Consider the following 21,047-nt stretch of genomic DNA (forward strand, 5'->3'; position numbering starts at 1 on the left):
CTGACAGCACACTAGAGGTTGCAGTTTATCCAGACCCTGCCTGGGAAGAGGTAAGAAAATCACTGGGCAGCAGCATCACTCACACACACTATCAGCGGCCCTGCCCCAACCCTCCACTTACTCACAAATCACTTCTTCATTCTGGATGCTAGGTGCTACACTGGGTACTGTGCAGGGTGCTATGTGCTGTGCAGGGTGCTGGCTGCTGTGCTGGGTATTGTGCAGGATGCTGGGTGCTGTGCGGAGTACTATGCGGGGTGCTGGGTGCTGGACTAGATGCTATGCAGGGTGCTAGGTGCTGGGTGCTGAGCAGGGGGGCGTGGCATGCACACAAGAATAGGGGCCAGTGTCTCTGAATCCAGGAACCGCAGTCTGAAGGGAAGGCAGCCTGCCTTCATTCAATATGGTGACAGTGAACAACAGAGGTGCCTCCCCTTGAGGTGTGTCACCAGGACTCTGCCTGGCCGAGACGGGGGCCTCCTGTGGAGGGGACATTTCAGGGGGACTTGAAGACGGAAGAGAGGCTGAAGTTTGCCGAAGAGCGAAGAGAAGCAGAGGGAGGATCAACTGGCATTGTAGGTGAAGAACAAGGGCACCACCTGCCCCAACCACAAGCTGGACATGCAAGGGCAAGGCTGGCGACAAAGTGGACCGCAGCTACGGAGGCCCCGAGCAGAGAACTGTGACCATGACAGTGACAGTGACCATGAGGATGAAGCAAGCCAGGCAGCCTGCTGAGTGCTTCACACGAACTGACACGTGAACCCTCCGACAACCCTAGGAGGTGCAACGAGTGTCCACCTCTCACAGGTGAGCGGCCTGTCAACAACAAGTCCAACACTGAGGTCTCATGGGCAACAGATGGCAAGGTCGGGCTACAGACCCAGGTCTCAGACCCCAGAGGCTCCTTAACTCCTAAGGGGGCAGCCACGGAGAGCTAGAGCAAACCCACCTTCAGAAATCCACCTGGAGGCTAGACGCAGAGCCAACGGGGGCAGGGCCCCCAGGGCAGAAATGCAGAGGCTGGCACATAGGCAGGGCAAGATGTGATGAGAAGGGACAGGGCAAGGCTGAGAGGAACACAAAGCAGCCACACCCTGGAAAAACACTGCAGGCTGTGTCCCAGGTAACGAGGCAGCAAGGTCACCAGCACAGATGTCTCAGTGCCTCTCAGTGCTTAGGGGAGTCCCTGGACGTGCAGGGCTCGTGGGAGGCCAGAAGAGCCAGTGACAGGCAGATGTCAACACGGACCCAACGTGGCAGAAACGGGCTCAGTGTTCCTCACAATTACTCACAGATAACAGGGCAGATCTGGGTGGGCAGACCCCATTAGCGAGAGCCACACCTGGGCCACCCTGTAAGAAGCCTTCACTCCAACCACTGGCACCAGGTGTCTACCTGGTGACATTTCACAAAACCAGGTGATGATGCCTTCCCCAAGTCACTTAACTGAGAGCCCCTGTATTTTCAGGACGAGATTTCTGACATGAAGTTCAAAACATCCTCTGCATATTTATGAGTTCTCCGTCCAGGTGAGCCGAGGGACTGCTCTGGCTAACAACCCGGCGGCAAATTCCCACCAAGGTAAGCAGCTCCTAATTGGTAAGGAGATGGTTTGAGGTTTGTGAAAGTTTCCACACAGGAAATGATGATTAACCGCCAACCCTCTTACCCAAATAGAAAGAAAGCACGTTCCGAAGCCCCAATGCTGCGCGATGCAAGTCTTCCAGACACTGTTTTAAGACTGGGTTGATATCTATCCAATGGTTTCCTGGGGTCTTTCAACAGCAGCTCTTAAAATAAACTAAGGAGAGAATATCGAGAAAGAGCCCTGACATTTGTCCAGCCTTAAAATCTGAGGAAAACAGACTCCCTGAAAAGTCAGCTCAAAGCATCTATTTAAAAATAAAGTGAGCCAGCACTCAGCTTCTAAGAAGCGGCCAATTAGCACCCAGCCTGCTGTCCCTCTGCCTGCTGACATTTGTGGTTCTGTAGATGAGAAAAGCCAGTGGCGGTCAGCCAGTCCCTTGGAGAAGGAATGATGTCCCTGTGCGGTTTCCCCAAAAATGGAGCTCCTGCCTGGGCAGGAGGTACAGTGACGGGGGACAGAAGACTGGGTGCAGTCCTACAGCCATGTTGTGTGCGTGGTGGGCTCCTCATCCATGAGGTGGGGGGACAGCAGCCTCTCTGCCAGTGGCCAGCGTGGCTGCCAAAATCTAGTGATAGAATTAAAGTAAGGGCTTACAGGATGGTCCACTGAACAAAAACTCCTACAGAAAGCAACTCCATCAGGCTCCCAGTTCACTGATCCAAAAATAAAAGAGACTGGACCTAAACGAGGACATAAAATGGGCAGCTTCAAATTTCATTCTCGAATAAAGAGCCAGGCCCCCAGAGACACACACGCAGAGGGGAGGAAAGACACAGGATGGGGCAGGAATCCCATCCCACTGAGCACACACACTGGGACCCTGGAGGGTCCTGGGACAGCCGGAGCACCTGCTCCCTCACAAGTTGGGTGAGGAACAGGGTGAGGGGAAGCTTTGACCTGACAGGAGGCCACAGTAAGTGTGCCCTGAACAGTCACTCAAAACAAAGATGTAAAGCTGTCCATGGCCTCCTCCCGTGCGTGTGGACCCTTCAGGGCTCTGCTGTGTGAGGCCCACACCAGGCACAGCTCTGCTCTGGAACCCCACGTGAGAAGACCCAGGGCCATTTCTGAGGACTGCCTGCTACTGTCACTTACAGAGTTTTTAAACACGCAGGTTCAGTAACTTACTGCTGCAAGGAAGTCTTGAGATCACCACTTGGGCATGGCGTTCAGCCCCACACTGAACAAGTCGCCTTGGCAACTGCACTGTCCGCCTCTGGTACAGGCTTCATTAGAAACCACAGACCTCAGAATAAATAACCCAGCTTCCCACTGCCAGGAGAATCAGCTGATAAACTGTGTTACTGTGCATCTAACAGGGCATTGCAGACAAATGGTGAATTAAAACTGAGGACTTGTAATAAAGCCGTCGATGTGAGTAATGATGCTCGCGTTGCAAAGGCACACCCGACTGCCTGTCTCCAGGGAAAAGGAAACACAACTGGGCACAAAACATCTGAATCTCTGCTCAAGGGGTCTCTCATTGACCTTCCCTTGGGGACAGGCATCACCTGTGCTGCCACTAACCATCTGTCAGAGCGCAGGCCACAGGCTGGTTCCGTTATTCCAGCAGATGTCTGCTCAGTGCCAACGTGAGTGGGGTCCTTGGCGCCCCCACCTTGGTCCATCGTAGGAAGACCAAGGAGAAGACAGTCCCTGCCTTCTCCGTGCTGACAACAGGGTGGGAGACAGACAAAGGCAACAAATGGTTTCTGAAGGTGTCACAGGACACACAGAGGGAGCTCTGGGAGCATGGAGAGTCGGGGCTAGGACAAGGCCAAGGGGGCAGGAAGTAAGAGCCCACAGGAGGCAGGCCTGGGCTCTATCCTAGAGCAATGCAGAGATGACAGTGAGTTGCAGGCCGGGGTGACGACATCACATGCCTTTCAGACAGATCCCTCCAGCTACGATATAGAGGCAAAGAGCTTCAGGAGGAGAGAGAAGGGAAGCTGGGCCAGGGTGGTGCACAGACCGGGAGGGCAGACGGAGAACAGAGGTGTTCAGGAACCAGTACTACTGGAGTAAGAGGGGCGGAGGTGACAGAACCGGCCCTGCAGGGGTCTAGCTGAAGGAGGGAGATTGCAGCAGCACTGCCTGCCAAAGAGGAGCTTGGGAAGAGAACAGGGTACGGGAGAGGAGTCTGGGAGAGGAGCTCTTGCAGCCCTCAATTACAAGGGACACCACTGTGTCTACAATGGCACAGCCACCAAGCCCGCTCCATTCAGGAGAGATGCTGGACAATGCCCAGGCCAGTAACTGTGGGTCTCGGTGCCACATTCCTGTGGAGGTGAGCCGAGAAAAAGGCCCACCGGGGACAGTGCAATCTGGAGGGTGCTGGTCCCCATGAACCCACTACCCTCAAGGACGCTGCTGGCACTGGGAGCGGGGGTCAAGACCTCAGGACAGAGTGAGAATGGAGAGCCTTGGAACCGGCCTGGACGGGGTCGAAGTACTGGCTACATGACCTTGAGAGAGAGGCTACATGACCTTGAGAGAGAGCCTTTAGCTCTCTGACTCGCACCTAAAGAGTAAGGCGGTTAGGCTCCCCACCTCCAGCACTGTGAGGAAAATTACAACCAATGCCTGTCAATTCCTGACAAACAACGGGCACTGGATACATAAGATGCACTTTTAATCATATTTACCTGTTACAAGAACGGACAGAGGCCACTGCAATTCACAGTCAATTCAATCTCTGGTCTGGTCCAAAGAGCTGGCCTGGCTTATCCACCATCAGTGCTCCAGAAGCTGCTGGAATGCTCCCGAGTTGTTCCCAAATCAATTTGGTTTGCATGAAGCCAGATGATTATTCCACTCTGCATATATTCTTTATAGTTCTCTGGTCCCAGACTAATTATTCGACATTTCTGCAACTGAACTGCATTTGTCATCAGCTAGCTCAGCCACCCCCTGGAGCCAGTAGCCCTGCTCATCTCATCACAAGGCTCTGCTTAAAAACTGGCAGAGACGTCAGCCGAGTCCCAGAGGCCAGGTTACTGTGTGGAATGCAACACTGGTCACTCTCAGGGCCGGCGGCTGGAGGTGGAGGAGGCCAGGCCAGCATCCAGACCAAGGCAGTTCAACTCTCATAAACAATCTGCTCATCAGGAAAGGACACATGAAAAGCAAAAGCTATGAGGGCTGTTTGGAGAAAATGACGGTTCAGTGCGGCTCCGGAGGACCTGCATCCACGTCACAGAAACCTCTCTGATAGGAGCCATTTAATCAACAGTCCTTAACAGAGAGCACTGTGTGGAGGCCACTCAGGTCGCGCCTGATACGCAGACTAGCTGAAAACAATAAAACCCAATTAACCTCTGTCAGAGAGAAGGCTGAGAGTTTAGTTTAGTCTGGAACCTTGGCCATCACAGGATATTGGCCGATGGGAGCCCCAGCACTGTCACTCCAAACAACTCCCTGTGCTACCAGCTGGGCTGCCTGCCTGGCACTAAAGCCCCTCTTGTCCTCTGAACTCGGGAAGCAGCACAGGCAGCTGCTGGGATCGTCCTCCAGCCAGCTCCACTTGGACCTGCCCGCATCCTCAAGCCAGTCTGGAAACATGCCGCTCTCCCAGCCGGAGCAGGAGGACCATCCACCGTCACCCTAGAAGGAGGCAACTGCTTAGCCCTCAAACGTGCTGAAACCCACTCTCGTTTCCCCAGCTGCACTCCGTCCACGGCCGGTCACAGGTAAATTTACTGTGGGAAGCAAGGAGGGAAACCAGAGGATGCCAGCAGGAGGGGCGCCTCATCTCCAAAGGGAGTGTTGATCAGAGATGTCTAGGATCACAGGGAGAGAGAAAAGTGCTGCCTGGTACTGATCAATTGGCCAGAGCAGAGGCGACATATTAACCCCACCCCTGCCAGCTTTCAGAAGAGGCCAGCAATGGAGATGGAGGAGAAGCCCCTCCAGAGGGTGAAATTGAATTTCTGGGCAAGCAGGGCTTTGATCTTCTTTCTAGGCCCAGAGCCAGTGGGAACTCCGCTAGACAGCTGAGGAGAGCAGGGACTCAGCGGCATCATGTCCGTGACAGGCCTGGCAGGACACCTTGCAGAAGCAGCGAGCTCCAGGGTACGGCTGGGGCTAACAAATGTGGGGGTGGGGGAGGCGGAAAGGTGGGGAAACAAGAGGCCCAAAAGGAGGAGCCTGCCACAGGAGGGCCAGGTCTAACTGTGTTTTTAACAGGTACGGAAAAACAAAAGGTTTATCTCCCCAGGACATTTGTGTGTTCTGTTTCCAAAGGGCTCCAAGAGGCTCCCGTCGACACCCACTCCTGTCTTGCGACAGCCCTTCCACGGCTGCTGGACTCACTACCTGCCAATGACAAGGATGCTGAAGAAATCTTGTTTCTCAAGGTCAGGTAAACAAAACTCCAGAACATGAAACCCTAGGTATTTCCTCTCACATGGGTAGAAAACACACACGGGGAGAGGAATCAAGATGGCGGCGTAAGCAGACTCGGAACTCACCTCCTCCCGTGGACACAGCCAATTTACAACTACTCGTGGAAAAATTACCCCTGAGACAGAACTGAAAACTGGATGAGAGGAACTCCTGCAACAACGGACAACCCTAACTGAGGTGGAAGAGGCAGAGACTCCCTTCTGGAGAGGAAAAAGGCCGCCTTCACAAGCCGCCAGCTTCACGGCCGCCGGGAGCAGCTCACAGGAGGGCTCATAGCCCTCCCTGGAGGCGCGGGGTCCTGAGCCGGGGAGCGCCCCCGCTGTGGGCATTTTGTGGACCCAGCACAATCGACACCAGCGGCATAATATCTGACTGTGCCTGCTACTAAAACACTGGGGAGCACCCCCAGAAAACCCGGTTCACAAAGAAACTAAAACTGGCTCTTAAAGGGCCCGCGCGCAAACTCACCCGTTTCAGGAAGCACCCTAAAATCACCAGAAAGAAAGGTGCACAGTGCTTTGGTGACAAGAGACTCACCTAATAGGCCCTGAGTGCATCTCGGTGAGGGGTGAGACCTCTCCAGGGACTGGGACATTGGCAGCGGCCATTGTTGTGGCCTGGTGTGGGCATGCTGACACAGACACCATTGGAGTTCTCCCTGGGGCCTGCTAGCCCAGGGTCTGCCCCACCCGCTAGAGCACCGATTTAATCCAGCTCAGCCAGGGCAGGCAGCCCACCCTAGAGACTGGCCCCACCCAACAACAAGCCCTCAGGCAACTTGTGGGCCTGCATAGATTGGTGACTGGATTCTCTGCAGCCTGGCAACTGAGCCGACTTGAGCAGGGCAGGGTGTGCACAAGGAGCGGGTGGAGAGTGTGGGGCGGTGGCAGAGTGTGTGGGGCTCCCGCCGTGGAGAGACTGGGTCCGCTTGGGGAGGTCGGGGCACTCACACGGGGCAGGACTGTGTTGACTGTGTGTGTGGACCTGTGGGCAGCAGGGCTTCTCAGCCGCAGAAGACTTGTGCTTCTCAAAGACCCACATAGGAGGTTTGCTCCACCTTCCAAAACCTGATACAATTGGGTGCTCCTGTGCCTGAGGCCAGCCCCACCCAGCTGCAATCCTCAGAGAGCTGACAAGAGACCTAATAGGCTAGAGGCTTACAGCAATTGTAAGGCCCTGAGCCTAACAACCTGCCACGGTGGGGGCCTACTCACTTAAAAGAAATACTGCAACACAAATGTGGTATTAGAACTTGCAGCCAACTGTGCTGGGGATCCCCACACCTGATAAAGAGACTGAAGGGCCCACAACAACTACAAGCAGCTGAGCATTACAACAGCCGGCCAGGAGCATAACTCAGCCTCCCTGGGCGCCTACAGGGAGAGCAAACAGGCCACAACAGAAAGATACACGTAGCCCACATAGGAGTCACCCCTGGAACATTGAGAACTGAGGGAAGCACACTGGAAGCCTCCTAAGCCATCAGTTACATAAAGTCACCTATCCAAGAGCAGGAGACGTAGCTGACCTACCCAATACGTAGACACAAGCACAGGGAAAGAGGCAAAATGAAGAGGCAAAAGAATACATTCCAAGTAAGGGAACAGGACAAAACCCCAGAAAAGGAACTAAGTGAAACAGAAATGAGCAACCTACCTGACAGAGAGTTCAAACTAAGAGTGTTAAGGATGCTCACTGATCTGGGGAGAAGAATAGATGAACTCAGTGAGAATGTCAACAAAGAAATGGAAGATATAAAAAAGAACCAATCAGAAATGAAGAATACAATACTGGAAACGAAAAATTCATTAGAGGGACTCAAAAGCAGAGTAGAGGATACAGAAGAACGGATCTGTGAGCTGGACGAAAGACTAGAAGAAATTACCCGAGGTGAACAGGTAAAAGAGAAAAGAATTAAAAAGACTGAGGACAGTCTAAGGGACCTCTGGGACAACATCAAGCACACTAACATCTGTGTTATAGGTGTCCCGGAAGGAGAAGAGCGAGACAAGGGGGCAGAGAATCTATTTCAAGAAATAATAGATGAAAACTTCCCTAACCTAAGGAAGGAAACAGACATCCAGGTACAGGAAGCACAGAGAGCCCCAAACAAGATAAACCCAAAGAGGCCCACACCAAGACACATCATAATCAAAATGTCCAGAATTAAAGATAAAGAGAGAATCCTAAAAGCCACAAGAGAATGTCAAGTTACTTACAAAGGAAACCCCATAAGGCTATCAGCTGACTTCTCTGCAGAACCCTTACAGGCTAGAAGAGAATGGCACGGTATATTTAAAGTGCTAAAAGGAAAAAACTTACAGCCAAGAATACTCTACCCAGCAAGGTTATCATTCAAAATGGAAGGAGAGATCAAAATTTTCCCAGATAAGCAAAAATTAAAGGAGTTTGTCACCAAGAAACCAGTGCTACAAGAAATGTTAAAGGGACTGATTTAAGGGGAAAAGAAAAGACCACAAATAGGAAAAATTATCTATTTCCATGATTAGAACGTAATGGATACAAATGCACAACAAAGAGGTTAGATATGATATCAAAAACATGAGGGAGGAGGGGAGTTAAAGAGTACAGCTTTCAGACAGAGGTCAAATTAAAGTGACCATCAACTCTGTATAGAAGAAGAAAGGAACAGAGAAGGACTACTAAAACACTGAGAAAAAAAAAAAGTTAAAAAATGGCAGTAAGTACATACTTATCAATAGCTACTTTAAATGTCAATGGACTAAATGCTCCAATTAAAAGGCATAGTGTGGCTGACTGGATAAAAAAACAAGACCCATATATATGCTGCATACAAGAGACACACTTCAGACCTAAAGACACTCACAAACTGAAAGTGAAGGGATGGAAAAAGATACTCCACGCAAATGGCAATGAAAAGAAAGCTGGGGTAGCAGTACTCATATCAGACAAAATAGACTTTAAAACAAAAACTGTAAAAAGAGACAAAGAAGGGCATTACATAATGATCAAGGGAACAATCCAACAAGAGGATATAACACTTGTAAATATCTACGCACCCAATGTAGGTGCACCTAAATATATAAAGCAATTATTAACAGACATAGAAATAGACAGTTAACACAATAATAGTAGGGGACTTTAACACTCCACTTACACCAACGGATAGATCATCCAAACAGAAGATCAATAAGGAAACATTGGCCTTAAACGACACACTACAACAGATGGACCTAGTAGATATATACAGAGCATTCCATCCAAAAACCGAAGAATACACGTTCTTTTCAAAGGCACATGGAACATTCTCCAGGATTGATCACATATTAGGCCACAAAACAAGTCTCCATAAATTTAAGAAGATTGAAATAATACCAAGCATCTTTTCTGACCACAACGGTATGAAACTAGAAATCAACTATAGGAAGAAAATCAGAAAAGCCACAAATACGTGGAGATTAAACAAAATGCTACTGAACAACGACTGGGTTAACGAAGAAATCAAAGAAGAAATCAAAAAATACCTGGAGACAAATGAAAATGAAAATATGACATGCCAGAATTTATGGGATACAGCAAAAGCAGTTCTAAGAGGGAAGTTTATAGCGATACAGGCCTATCTCAACAAACAAGAAAAATCTCAAATAAACAATCTAACAATGCACCTGAAGAAACTGGAAAAAGAAGAACAAACAAAGCCCAAAATCAGTAGAAGAAGGGAAATCATAAAAATCAGAGCAGAAATAAATGAAATAGAGACCAAAAAACAATAGAAAAATTAATAAAACCAAGAGCTGGTTCTTTGAAAAGATCAACAAAATTGACAAACCTTTAGCTAGACTCACCAAGAAAAAAGAGAGAAGGCACAAATAAGTAAAATCAGAAATGAAAGAGGAGAGGTTACAACAGACACCTCAGAAATACAAAAGATTATAAGAGAATACTATGAAAAGCTATATGCCAACCAATTCGACAATCTGGAAGAAATGGATAAATTCTTAGAATCATACAACCTTCCAAAACTAGATCAAGAAGAAGTAGAGAATTTGAATAGACCAATCACCAGTAAGGAGATCGAAACAGTAATCACAAACCTCCCCAAAAATAAAAGTCCAGGACCAGACGGCTTCCCTGGTGAATTCTACCAAACATTCAAAGAAGACTTAATACCCATCCTTCTCAAACTCTTCCAAAAAATTGAGGAGGGGGAAGCTCCTAACTCATTCTCTGAAGCTGACATTACCCTGATACCAAAACCAGACAAGGACAACACAAAAAAGAAAATTACAGGCCAATATCACTGATGAACATCGATGCAAAAATCCTCAATAAAATACTAGCAAATCGCATACAACAATACGTTAAAAGATTATACACCATGATCAAGTGGGATTTATTCCAGGGATGCAGGGATGGTTTAACATTCGCAAATCAATCAACGTAATACACCACATTAATAAAATGAAGAATAAAAATCACATGATCATCTCAATAGATGCAGAGAAAGTATTTGACAAGATACAGCATCCATTTATGATAAAAACTCTGAATAAAATGGGTATAGAAGGAAAGTACCTCAACATAATAAAGACCATATATGAGAAACCCACAGCTAATATCATCCTCAATGGTGAAAAACTGAAAGCCATCCCTCTAAGAACAGGAACCAGACAAGGATGCCCACTGTCACCACTCCTATTTAACATAGTACTGGAAGTCCTAGCCAGAGCAATCAGGCAAGAGAAAGAAATAAAAGGGATCCAAATTGGAAAGGAAGAAGTGAAACTGTCACTATTTGCAGATGACATGATTTTATATATAGAAAACCCCAAAGAATCCACCAGAAAACTTTTAGAAGTAATAAACGAGTATGGTAAAGTTGCAGGATACAAAATCAACATACAAAAATCAGTTGCATTTCTGTACACTAACAACGAAGTAGCAGAAAGAGAAATTAAGAATACCATCCCATTTACAGTTGCAACAAAAAGAATAAAATACCTAGGAATAAACTTAACCAAAGAGGTGAAAGATCTGTACACAGAAAACTATAAAACATTTCTGAAAGAAATTGAAGAAGACACAAAGAAATGGAAAGATATTCCGTGCTCTTGGACTGGAAGAATTAACATAGTTAAGATGTCCATACTTCCTAAAGCCATCTATAGATTCAATGCAATCCCTATCAAAGTTCCAACAACATTTTTCACAGAAATAGAACAAAGAATCCTAAAATTTATATGGAACAACAAAAGACCTCGAATAGCTAAAGGAATCCTAAGAAAAAAGAACAAAGCTGGAGGTATCACACTCCCTGATTTCAAAATATACTACAAAGCTGTAGTAACCAAAACAGCATGGTACTGGCACAAAAACAGACACACAGATCAATGGAATAGAATCGAAAGCCCAGAAATAAACCCACACATCTGTGGACAGCTAATCTTTGACAAAGGAGCCAAGCACATACAATGGGGAAAAGAAAGTCTCTTCAACAAATGGTGTTGGGAAAACTGGATAGCCATATGCAAAAAAATGAAAGTAGACCCTTACCTTACACCATATACAAAAATTAACTCCAAATGGATTAAAGACTTGAATGTAAGACCTGAAACTGTGAAACTTCTAGAAGAAAACATAGGCAGTACGCTCTTCGACATCAGTCTTAGCAACATCTTCTCAAACACCACGTCTGACCGGGCAAGAGAAACCATAGAAAAAATAAACAAATGGGACTACATCAAACTAAAAAGCTTCTGCACAGCAAAGGAAACCATCAACAAAACGAAAAGACAACCTAACAATTGGGAGAAGATATTTGCAAACCATACTTCTGATAAGGGCTTAATCTCCAAAATATATAAAGAACTCATGCATCTTACCAACAAAAAAACTACCAACCCAATTAAAAAATGGGCAAAAGACCTGAACAGACATTTCTCCAAAGAAGATATACAGATGGCCAACAGACACATGAAAAGATGTTCAAAATCATTAACTATCAGGGAAATGCAAATCAAAACTACAATGAGATATCACCTGACGCCCGTCAGAATGGCTATAATTAACAAGACAGGAAACAACATGTGTTGGAGAGGATGTGGAGAGAAGGGAACTCTCATACACTGCTGGTGGGAGTGCAAACTGGTGCAGCCACTATGGAAAACAGTATGGAGATTCCTCAAAAAATCAAGGATAGAACTACCATATGATCCAGCCATCCCACTGCTGGGTATTTACCCAAAGAACTTGAAAACACCAATTTGTAAAGGTACATGCACCCCTGTGTTCATGCAGCGTTATTCACAATAGCCAAGGCTTGGAAGCAACCTAAGTGCCCATCAAGGGACGAATGGATAAAGAAGCTGTGGTATATGTACACAATGGAATACTACTCAGCCATAAGAAATGATGAAATCCAGCCATTTGTGACATCTTGGATGGACATTGAGGGTATAATGCAAAGTGAAATAAGTCAGAGGGAGAAGGTCAAATACCGTATGATTTCCTTCATTAAGTAGTAGATAATAACAACAATAAACAAACACATAGGGACAGAGATTGGATTGGTGGTTACCAGAGGGGAAGGGAGGAGGGAGGAGGGTGAAAGGGATAATTTGGTACATGTGTGTGGTGATGGGTTGTAATTAGTATTTGGGTGGTGAACATGATGTAATCTATGCAGAAATAGAAGTACAATGATGTACACCTGAAATTTTTACAATGTTATAAACCAATGTTACTGCAATAAACAAAAAATTTAAAGAAAACACACACGGTAATCCCGTGCCTCCAGAGGCCACAGTCTGCACAGAGACGGTCAGGCAGACACACTTGTCTCCCTGACGAGAGGAAGACAAGCAAACCGGACACTCAGCGGGACTTGCTGCTCGCTCTGCCTGCCATCAGAGAAACAAACAGAGTTATTTCTGCACACATGGATGAGGGGTCCACGGAAAGGCTGCAGGGGTAAGGGGGGAGCTCACGCTGCAGCCCCCAGCCCAGGCTGACAGCCTCCCCTGGGGCCTGTCTGCAGCCACCACAGACAGAGGGGCAGAGAGGCGGGCAGCAGGGTCAGCAGGCACAGGGAGCTCACAGAACTCCCCCGTCTCCAACCTGACCTCTTAGAGAATCAGGGCCCAGCAGGGGAATGAAGAAACCTTCACCACAGGAGGATGATCCCAAGGCTGACAGAAGAGCAGGCACCACAAGGGTAGAGGACACTGCCGCCTTATAATGACCCTCCGTATCAAGGCAGTCTCCCGTGTCAGCACGTGGGCCTCCATGGGGCAAGACCCATGGTCCTGTGCCCAAGGTCCAGGGACAGCATGTCAGTCCTGCCAATGCTCTCCCCCAACACTGCTCAGCCTCCAAGGTGCAGATCCAGCACAGGCCCCCCTCAGTGAGGCCCCAACAGTGTGCCCCTTGCCCACCAGACCCGATTCACTCACTCTTGCTGACTCCTGCTGTTGCTGGGGGCTCTGGCCCTCTCTCCATAACAGGTACCTGGGGACGTCAGACTAGACTGCAAGCTCCACAGCGCTGACCATATCGACAGCCTGCTGGTGTCCACACGGCCAACAGAGGCTAGCACAAGATGGGCTGCAGTGGGCACCAACAAGCTCAATAAGCATCAGGCTGGCTGCTTCCTGTTCCTCCTCTGGGTCCTGGAAGACTTGGACTCCCAACTCTGCCTACAAAGCCCAGGACCTTGATAGGGAGGGCATGGACACAGCAAGGAGAGCTGAGCCGTCAGGACAAGGAGAAAATGAAAAACACCTGCAAGACTGCCCCATCCAGCAGCGTGGCTGCCGTGGCTTCAGGGCACCATGAGGGGCGCTCACATATTAAACGAGCACTGTCCTGGACAGCCATAGTTACTCACTTGAAACTAATTTTTGAAGGTGTTTTTTAATTAACACTAAGATACATTATGGAGTAAATTACACAAAAGTCATGGGTATTTAAAGAGATCATGAAACTGCCACAAAACGTCCTCGTTGGGGCAGCTCTCCTGGATGACGTGCCCGGCCATCAGAGCTCACCTGAGGAGAAGCCCACAAGCCCTGAACTTTGCCGCACAGGCAGCATCCAGTTGCTTCCCACACTGAAGCTACCACGTTCTGGGGCCAGAGAGGGTGTGGGACCTGCCAATATACATCCAGGGAATCAGGCTGTCTCCAAGCCAGAGCTCTCTCCTCTCTCTTCCAGCCTCACGCAGGAATGGCCTCTCCCAAGACAGAGTCCACCAAGGGGTAACTGAGCAAACAGAGCAGAGAAATAATGGCATCTAACCAAGAGGCGTCTGTAACTAAGAAGCAATTCTCTATACGTGAACGAGACATCTGAGAAAGCAGCCTGGGAATCCCTAGACCTTGGTCCCTAAGACATCAGCGGAGCGAGCCACTCCTCCCCCGACACTCCCCATCTTTGCAAACATGAGCTTGCACAGGTGTGTCTTGTCTGCCCTGCTGCACTATGAGCTTCTGAAATGGAAAACAGGTTATGGGCTTCTGCTGGGTCCCCATAGCCGGCCAAGTACACACAGCAGAAGCTCTTGGGGCCAATGCATGAGGGGCATCGCAGGAAGGCTCCAAAGCAGTCCTGGCCCAAATGCTTAAAAGGGAAGAGACAAGTGTTCTGAGGGCTGCCAAGGCATAATGCCCCTCGTTCTCTGGCTTTTTATGAGAGGCTATATTAAAAATGGCTTAAACATAATAAAATCTGTTACATTTATGGCAAGAAAATATGGAAAGACAATAAAATTAGCAGAGCATAGAAATGAGAGAATACTAAACATTTTTGGCTCTCCAACAGGAGCAGACAAGGAACAGTCGAGATTGTTAAATCGAAAGGAATTTAAACCAATTTGAAATTCAAAGTTCCATTTCTCCTTCCCTGCTGAGCCCTGTCCCCAGGGACACTGTGCAGAGCTGAGGGCAGTGCTGCTGGAGGCTCCCAGCTCATCTCACAAATGCGCTCACAGACATGGCCTGGAATAGCCATGACTGCTCTGGCTGGGACCCCAGGTTCTGATCTGGGGTGCCTGCAGAACAGCCCAGGAACGTCCCCTCCCACACACCTCACTCCTCACTCCTCCAGGGGCTTCCTTTACTGAACGATTCCAGTGCTCCACCCTGGTTCCTGGAGCTGAGGTCATACCAGGGCTGGGAAGCACACCAAGACGTGACAGTGGTTCTCTCCTTAGGTCTCCCTGGTCAAGAAATGGATCTGCTTCCACCAAAATGGAAATCGGCAGTCACAAAAGTCCTATGATCCCCACCAGCACAGGCCTGAGGGAAAGACCATGCATACCTGGAACCCCACCTGGAAGGAGCGCCAGACACCAGGGTGAGCCAGGTGTCTTTAATAGAGTCTGGTGAAGGGATGTGCCTACGTGAAAACAGCTGGAACTCACGGCCCCTCACTCAGTGCAGCCCTTTTCTCACGTCTCTGTGCTGCCAGGAAAATCAGACTCGGGAGAAAGGACAAATCTATTTGCATTTATCTCAAGATTCCGACTGCTGGGATAGCTCTTTCTCTAGGCCCATCTTACTTGGTTTCTGTTTGTTGTAAATTAATAGACATTATTTTTTAGAGCAGTTTTAGGTTTACAGAAAACTGAGCTGAAATTACAGAGTCCCATGTACCTCCCACCCAGTTTCCTGTTGTTAACATCCCGCATTAATGTGGCACATTTGTTACAACTGATGAACCAATGTTGACACATTATTATTAACGAAAGTCCATAGTTTACATTAGGATCAGTCTTTGTGTTGTGCATTCTGTGGGCTTTGAGAAATGTACAATGTTATGTATCCACCATTACTGTGCCATACAGAATAGTTTCACTGCCCGAAAAATCCTCTAGGCTCTACCTCCTCATCCCTCCGTCTTCCCTAACCCCTGGAACCAACTATCTTTCTACTATTGCCATAATTTTGCCTTTTTCAGAATGTCATACAGTTGGAATCATACAGTATGTAGCTTTTTCAGATTGGCTTCTGCTACTTAGCAATATGCATTTCAGGTTCTTCCATGTCTTTTCATGGCTTCACAGCTCATTTCTTTTGAGCGCTGAATAATATCCCACTGTCTGGATGGACCACAGTTTATTCATTCACCTAGTGAAGGACATCTTGGTTGTTTCCAAGTTTTGGCAATCATCAATAACGCTGATAGAAAAACATCCATGTACAGGTTTTTGTGTGGACATAAGTTTTCACATCTTTTGAGTAAATACCAAGGAACATGATTACTGGATCATATGATAAGAGTATGTTTAGTTTTATAAGAAATCACCAAACTATCTTCCAAAGCGGCTGTACCATTTTGCATTCCCACCAGCAATGACTGAGAGTTCCTGCTGCTCCACATCCTTGTCAGCATTTGATGTTGTCAGTGTTCTGGATTTTGGCCATTCTAATAGCTGTGTGGTAGTATCTCGTTGTTTTAACTTGCATTTTCCTGGTGACAGATGATGTGGAGCACCTTCTCATATGCTTATTTGCCACCTGTATCTTCTCTGGTGAGACATCTGTTCAGACCTTTTGCTCATCTTTTCAATTGGGTTGTTTTCTTACTAAAGTTTTAAGAGTTCTTTGTATATTTTGGAGACCAGTCATTTATCAGATACATGTGTTGCAAATATTTTCTCCCAGTCCATGGTCTATCTTTTCATTCTCTTAACAGTGTCTTTCACAGAGCCCAAAGTTTATAATTTTAATAAAGTCCAGCTTATCCACATCTTCTTTCACAGATTGTGCTTTTGATGTTGTATCTAAAAAGTCACTATCAAACCAAAGGTCAGCTAGATTTGCTCCTGTTACATCCTAGGACTTTTATAGTTTTGCATTTTACATTTAGGTCTATGATGCATTTTGAATTACTTTTTGTGAAAAGTGTAAGGTCTGTGTCTGCATTCATTTTTTTAGTTTAGCATATGGATGTCCAGTTGTTCCAATACCATCTGTTAAAAAGACTGTCTTTGTTCTATTATATCACCTTTGATTTTGTGTCAAAGGTTAGTTGACTACATTTATGAGGGTCTGTTTCTGGGCTCTCTATTCTGTTCCACTGACCTTTTGTATATTCCTTTACTGGACTGTCTTGATTACTGTAGCTTTCTGCTAAGTCTTGAAGTCGGGTAGTATCAGTCCTCCAACTTCGTTCTTCTCCTTCAATACTGTGTTGGCTATTCTGGGTCTCTTGCTGCTACATATAAACTTGAAAATCAGTCTGTCAATATCCACAAAATAACTTGCTGGGATTTTGATTGGGATTGCATTGAATCAACAGATCAAGTTAAGAACTGACATGTTGACAATATTGAGTCTTCCTATCCATGAACATGGAATGTCACCATATTTATTTAGCTCTTCTTTAATTTCTTTCATGAGAGTTTTGTAATTTTCCTCATATAGATCTTGTATATATTTTGTTAGATTTATACCTAAGTATTTCTTTTTGTTTTGTCTGTTTATTTTTGCTGCTAATGTAAATGGCATTATGTTTTTAATTTCAAATTCTAATTATTCATTTCTGGTACACAGGAAAGTAACTGAATCATATATATTAACTTTGTATCCTGCAACCTTGCTATAATCACTTATTAGTTCTAAGAGTTTTTTGGTTGATTCTCTGGGATTTTCAACACAGACAATCATGTCATCTGCAAAGAAGGACAGTTTTATTTCTTCCTTCCCACTGTATATGTTTTATTTCATTTTTTTGTCTGACTGCATTGACTTCCTTGACTTGCTCCTGATCTTGGCGGGAAAGCATCCTGTTTCATATTTGAATGAAAGATGGAAATATGTGATAACAAGAAATCAGCTTTTCTACCACAATAAAAACAAAAATCTAAGGTGACATCAGCTACAGGGCGAAGTGAGCTGTTCCCTTTATCTCTCCCCCTTCGAACTACAACTAAATGGATATTCACTGATCAGTGGAGGATACCCACACAGCACATAAGGATGTCTGAGAGACCCGTGCAGTTACACATCTGAAGGTGGATGGACTACCCCTGGGGAGGTGGTGGAGATAGGTGAGCACTCTCCAGGGAGGTGGTGGAGATAGATGAGCACTCTCTGGCCCCCTAGCAGCCCTGTACATGCATGCAACTGCTCTCCCGGCTGGAGCGCCCATAGCACCACTATGGCCCCAAGGGTGGGAGCACACCTTGGCACAACTGCAGGAAAAGGTGACGGCAGCCCTGAGCCCCAGCATGACTGCTCTCTCATCTGGTGGGAGAACCCACAGTGCTGCCACAGTCCCAGGGAGTGGCCCAGGCTTGGAGTCAGTGAGGAGGCCCCGCCCACCAAGCACAACAGCTGGTGCAACCTAGGAGGAGACAGCAGCAGATCTGCACGCCCGGGCAAATGAGCTCCCAGCTACCACGAATTCCCACAGTACCACTGTGGCCCCAAAGTCATGTCTCAGCGCGACTGTGGGAGCAGGTGGCAGCAGCCCTGAGACCCTGTGTGATCACCTTCCCATTCGGTGAGAGAGCCCACAAGGCCGCTGCAGCCCCAAGGAGTGACCAAGGCTCAGACTGGCAAAGTTGACAGGGATCGCAGTGGGCTCAGAATACACAACTCTTGTCCCCCATCCCAGTGGTGGCAGGTGGAATCTGCGACCAGACACTATCACTATGTGAAGGCACAAATCTACCCCATCAAATAGTATGAAGAAATAGATTAATACTCCAGACCAGAAGGAAAAAGACAAAAACCCAGTAATCAATCCTGAAGGCACAGAAATCTACAACCTGAATGACAGAGAATTCAAAATAGCTATCATAAGAAAACTCTACAATGGGGCCGGCCCAGTGGCATAGCCATTAAGTTCACACATTCTGCTTTGGCAGCCCGGGGTTTGCCGGTTTGGATCCCGGGTGCGGACCTACTCACTGCTCATCAAGCCATGCTGAGACAGCATCACATGCAGAGGAACCAGAAGGACCTACAACTAGGATATACAACTATGTACTGGGGCTTTGGAGAGAAAAAAGAACAAAGAGGAAGAATTGGCAACAGATGTTAGCTCAGGGCCAATCTTCCTCAAAAAAAAAAAAGAGGAACGTCTCACTTTACATATATTAAAAAAAAAGAAAACCCGCAATTGTAAATTCTCTGCCCTTTGAAATATAAATCTTCTACAAACCAGGAATGTCTTTATAATTTTATTTATTTATTTATTTTTCCCCCAAAGCCCCAGTAGATAGTTGTATGTCATTGCTGCACATCCTTCTAGTTGCTGTGTGTGGGACGCGGCCTCAACATGGCCGGAGAAGCGGTGCATCAGTGCGTGCCCAGGATCCGAACCCGGGCTGCCAGCAGCGGAGTGCGCGCACTCAATCACTAAGCCACAGGGATGTCTTTAAAAAAAAAAAAACTCTACAAGTTACAAGGGAACTCAGAAAGACAGTTCAATGAAATCAGGAACAAAATTAATGAAAAGAGGGAATTCTTCACAAAAGAGATTGAAACTATAAAGAAAAACCAATCAGAAATGTTGGAGATGAAAAACACAATGAATGAGATAAAGAAAAACCTGGAGTCCCAAGATCACAGAGCTGATATTATGGAGGACAGAATTAGCAAGCTAGAGCATAGGAATACAGGAATGCTTCAGATGGAGGAAGACAGAGAACTAAGACCAAAAAGAAATGAAGAAATTCTCCGAGAAATATCTGACTCAATTAGGAAATGCAACATAAGGATTATAGGTATTCTGGAGGGAGAAGAGAGGGAGAAAGGAGCACAGAGCTTGTTCAAAGAAATAATAGCTGAGAACTTCTCAAACCTGGGGAAGGAGCTGGAATTACAAATAAAAGAAGCTAATAGAACGCCCAGTTACATCAATGTAAAAAGACCTTCTACAAGGCACATATTTGTAAAACTGGCAAAACTCAATGACAAAGAAAAAATATTAAGGGGAGCAAGGCAGAAGAAAATAACCTACAAAGGAATCCCTCTCAGGCTTCCAGCAGATTTCTCAGCAGAAACCTTAAAGGCTAGGAGAGTGGAATGATATATTCAAAATTCTGAAACACAAAAACTTTCAGCCAAGAATACTATACCCAGTGAAAATATCCTTCAGATATGATGGAGAAATAATAACTTTCCCAGATAAACAAAATCTGAGGGAGTTCATCACCCCAAGACCACAATATGATCAAGAGGGCCCTCATACCTGAAAAAACAAAAAAGAAAGGGTTTACAAAGCCTTGAGCAAGGAGATAAATAGGCAGAAAAAAATCAGAAAATTGCAGCTCTCTATCGGAACAGGTTAGCAAACAATTATAACATTAAAGATAAAGGGAAGAAAACATCAAAAATAAATATAATCACTTCATTTTAACCACAAACGCACAACACAAAACAAAATAAGTTGTGACAACAATAACTTAGAAGGGCAAGAGGAGGGAGCTGGAACCTGCTTAGACTAAGGGAATAAGAGGCTATCAGAAAAATGGACTATCTCATCTACGAGCTCTTTTATACAAACCTCATGGTAACCACTACACAAAAAATCAGAATAGAGATACAAATTAAACATAATGAGAAAACCATCACAGAGAGCCACCAAACTGAACTGGCAGTCCAAAATACATGGGACGAGAAACAAGGGAAATAAAGAACAACCGGAAAACAAGTGATAAAATGGCAGTATTAAGCCTTCATATATCAATAATCACTCTAAATGTAAGTGGATTGAATCAAAAGACACAGAGTGGCTGCATGAATTAAAACACAAAACCCAACAATATTCTGCCTCCAGGAAACAGATCTCAGCTCTAAAGTAAAAAGAGGCTTAGAGTGACGGGATGGAAGACAATACTCGAAGCAAATGGCAAACAAAAGAAAGCAAGTGTTGCCATAATTACATCAGACAAAGTAGACTTCAAGATAAGAAAGACAATGAGAGACAAAGAGGGGCAGTATATAATGATAAAAGAGACACTCCACCAAGAGAACAAAACACTTACAAATATATATGCACC

General features: G+C 46.3%; 1 protein-coding gene across 6 annotated transcripts in view; it reads right to left on the reverse strand.

Annotated features, from left to right (window-relative positions):
- The window catches only part of MAD1L1 (mitotic arrest deficient 1 like 1), a 474,298-nt gene that overhangs the window by 338,702 nt on the left and 114,549 nt on the right, over window positions 1-21,047 (reverse strand). Inside the window, exon 1 of one of the 6 annotated variants that reach the window (XM_087417469.1) lies at window positions 6,593-6,680. The exons of the other annotated variants lie outside the window; for them this stretch is intronic. Within the exon in view, the coding sequence (XP_087273595.1) occupies window positions 6,593-6,663 (71 nt within the window). The 5' untranslated portion in view covers window positions 6,664-6,680. Of the gene's footprint in view, window positions 1-6,592; window positions 6,681-21,047 lie in introns of those variants that run through there. 6 annotated transcript variants of the gene reach the window in all.

Source organism: Ceratotherium simum, chromosome 26 (genome assembly GCF_057802395.1).
Source record: "Ceratotherium simum simum isolate JZ-2026a chromosome 26, ASM5780239v1, whole genome shotgun sequence".
Lineage (NCBI taxonomy): Eukaryota > Metazoa > Chordata > Mammalia > Perissodactyla > Rhinocerotidae > Ceratotherium > Ceratotherium simum.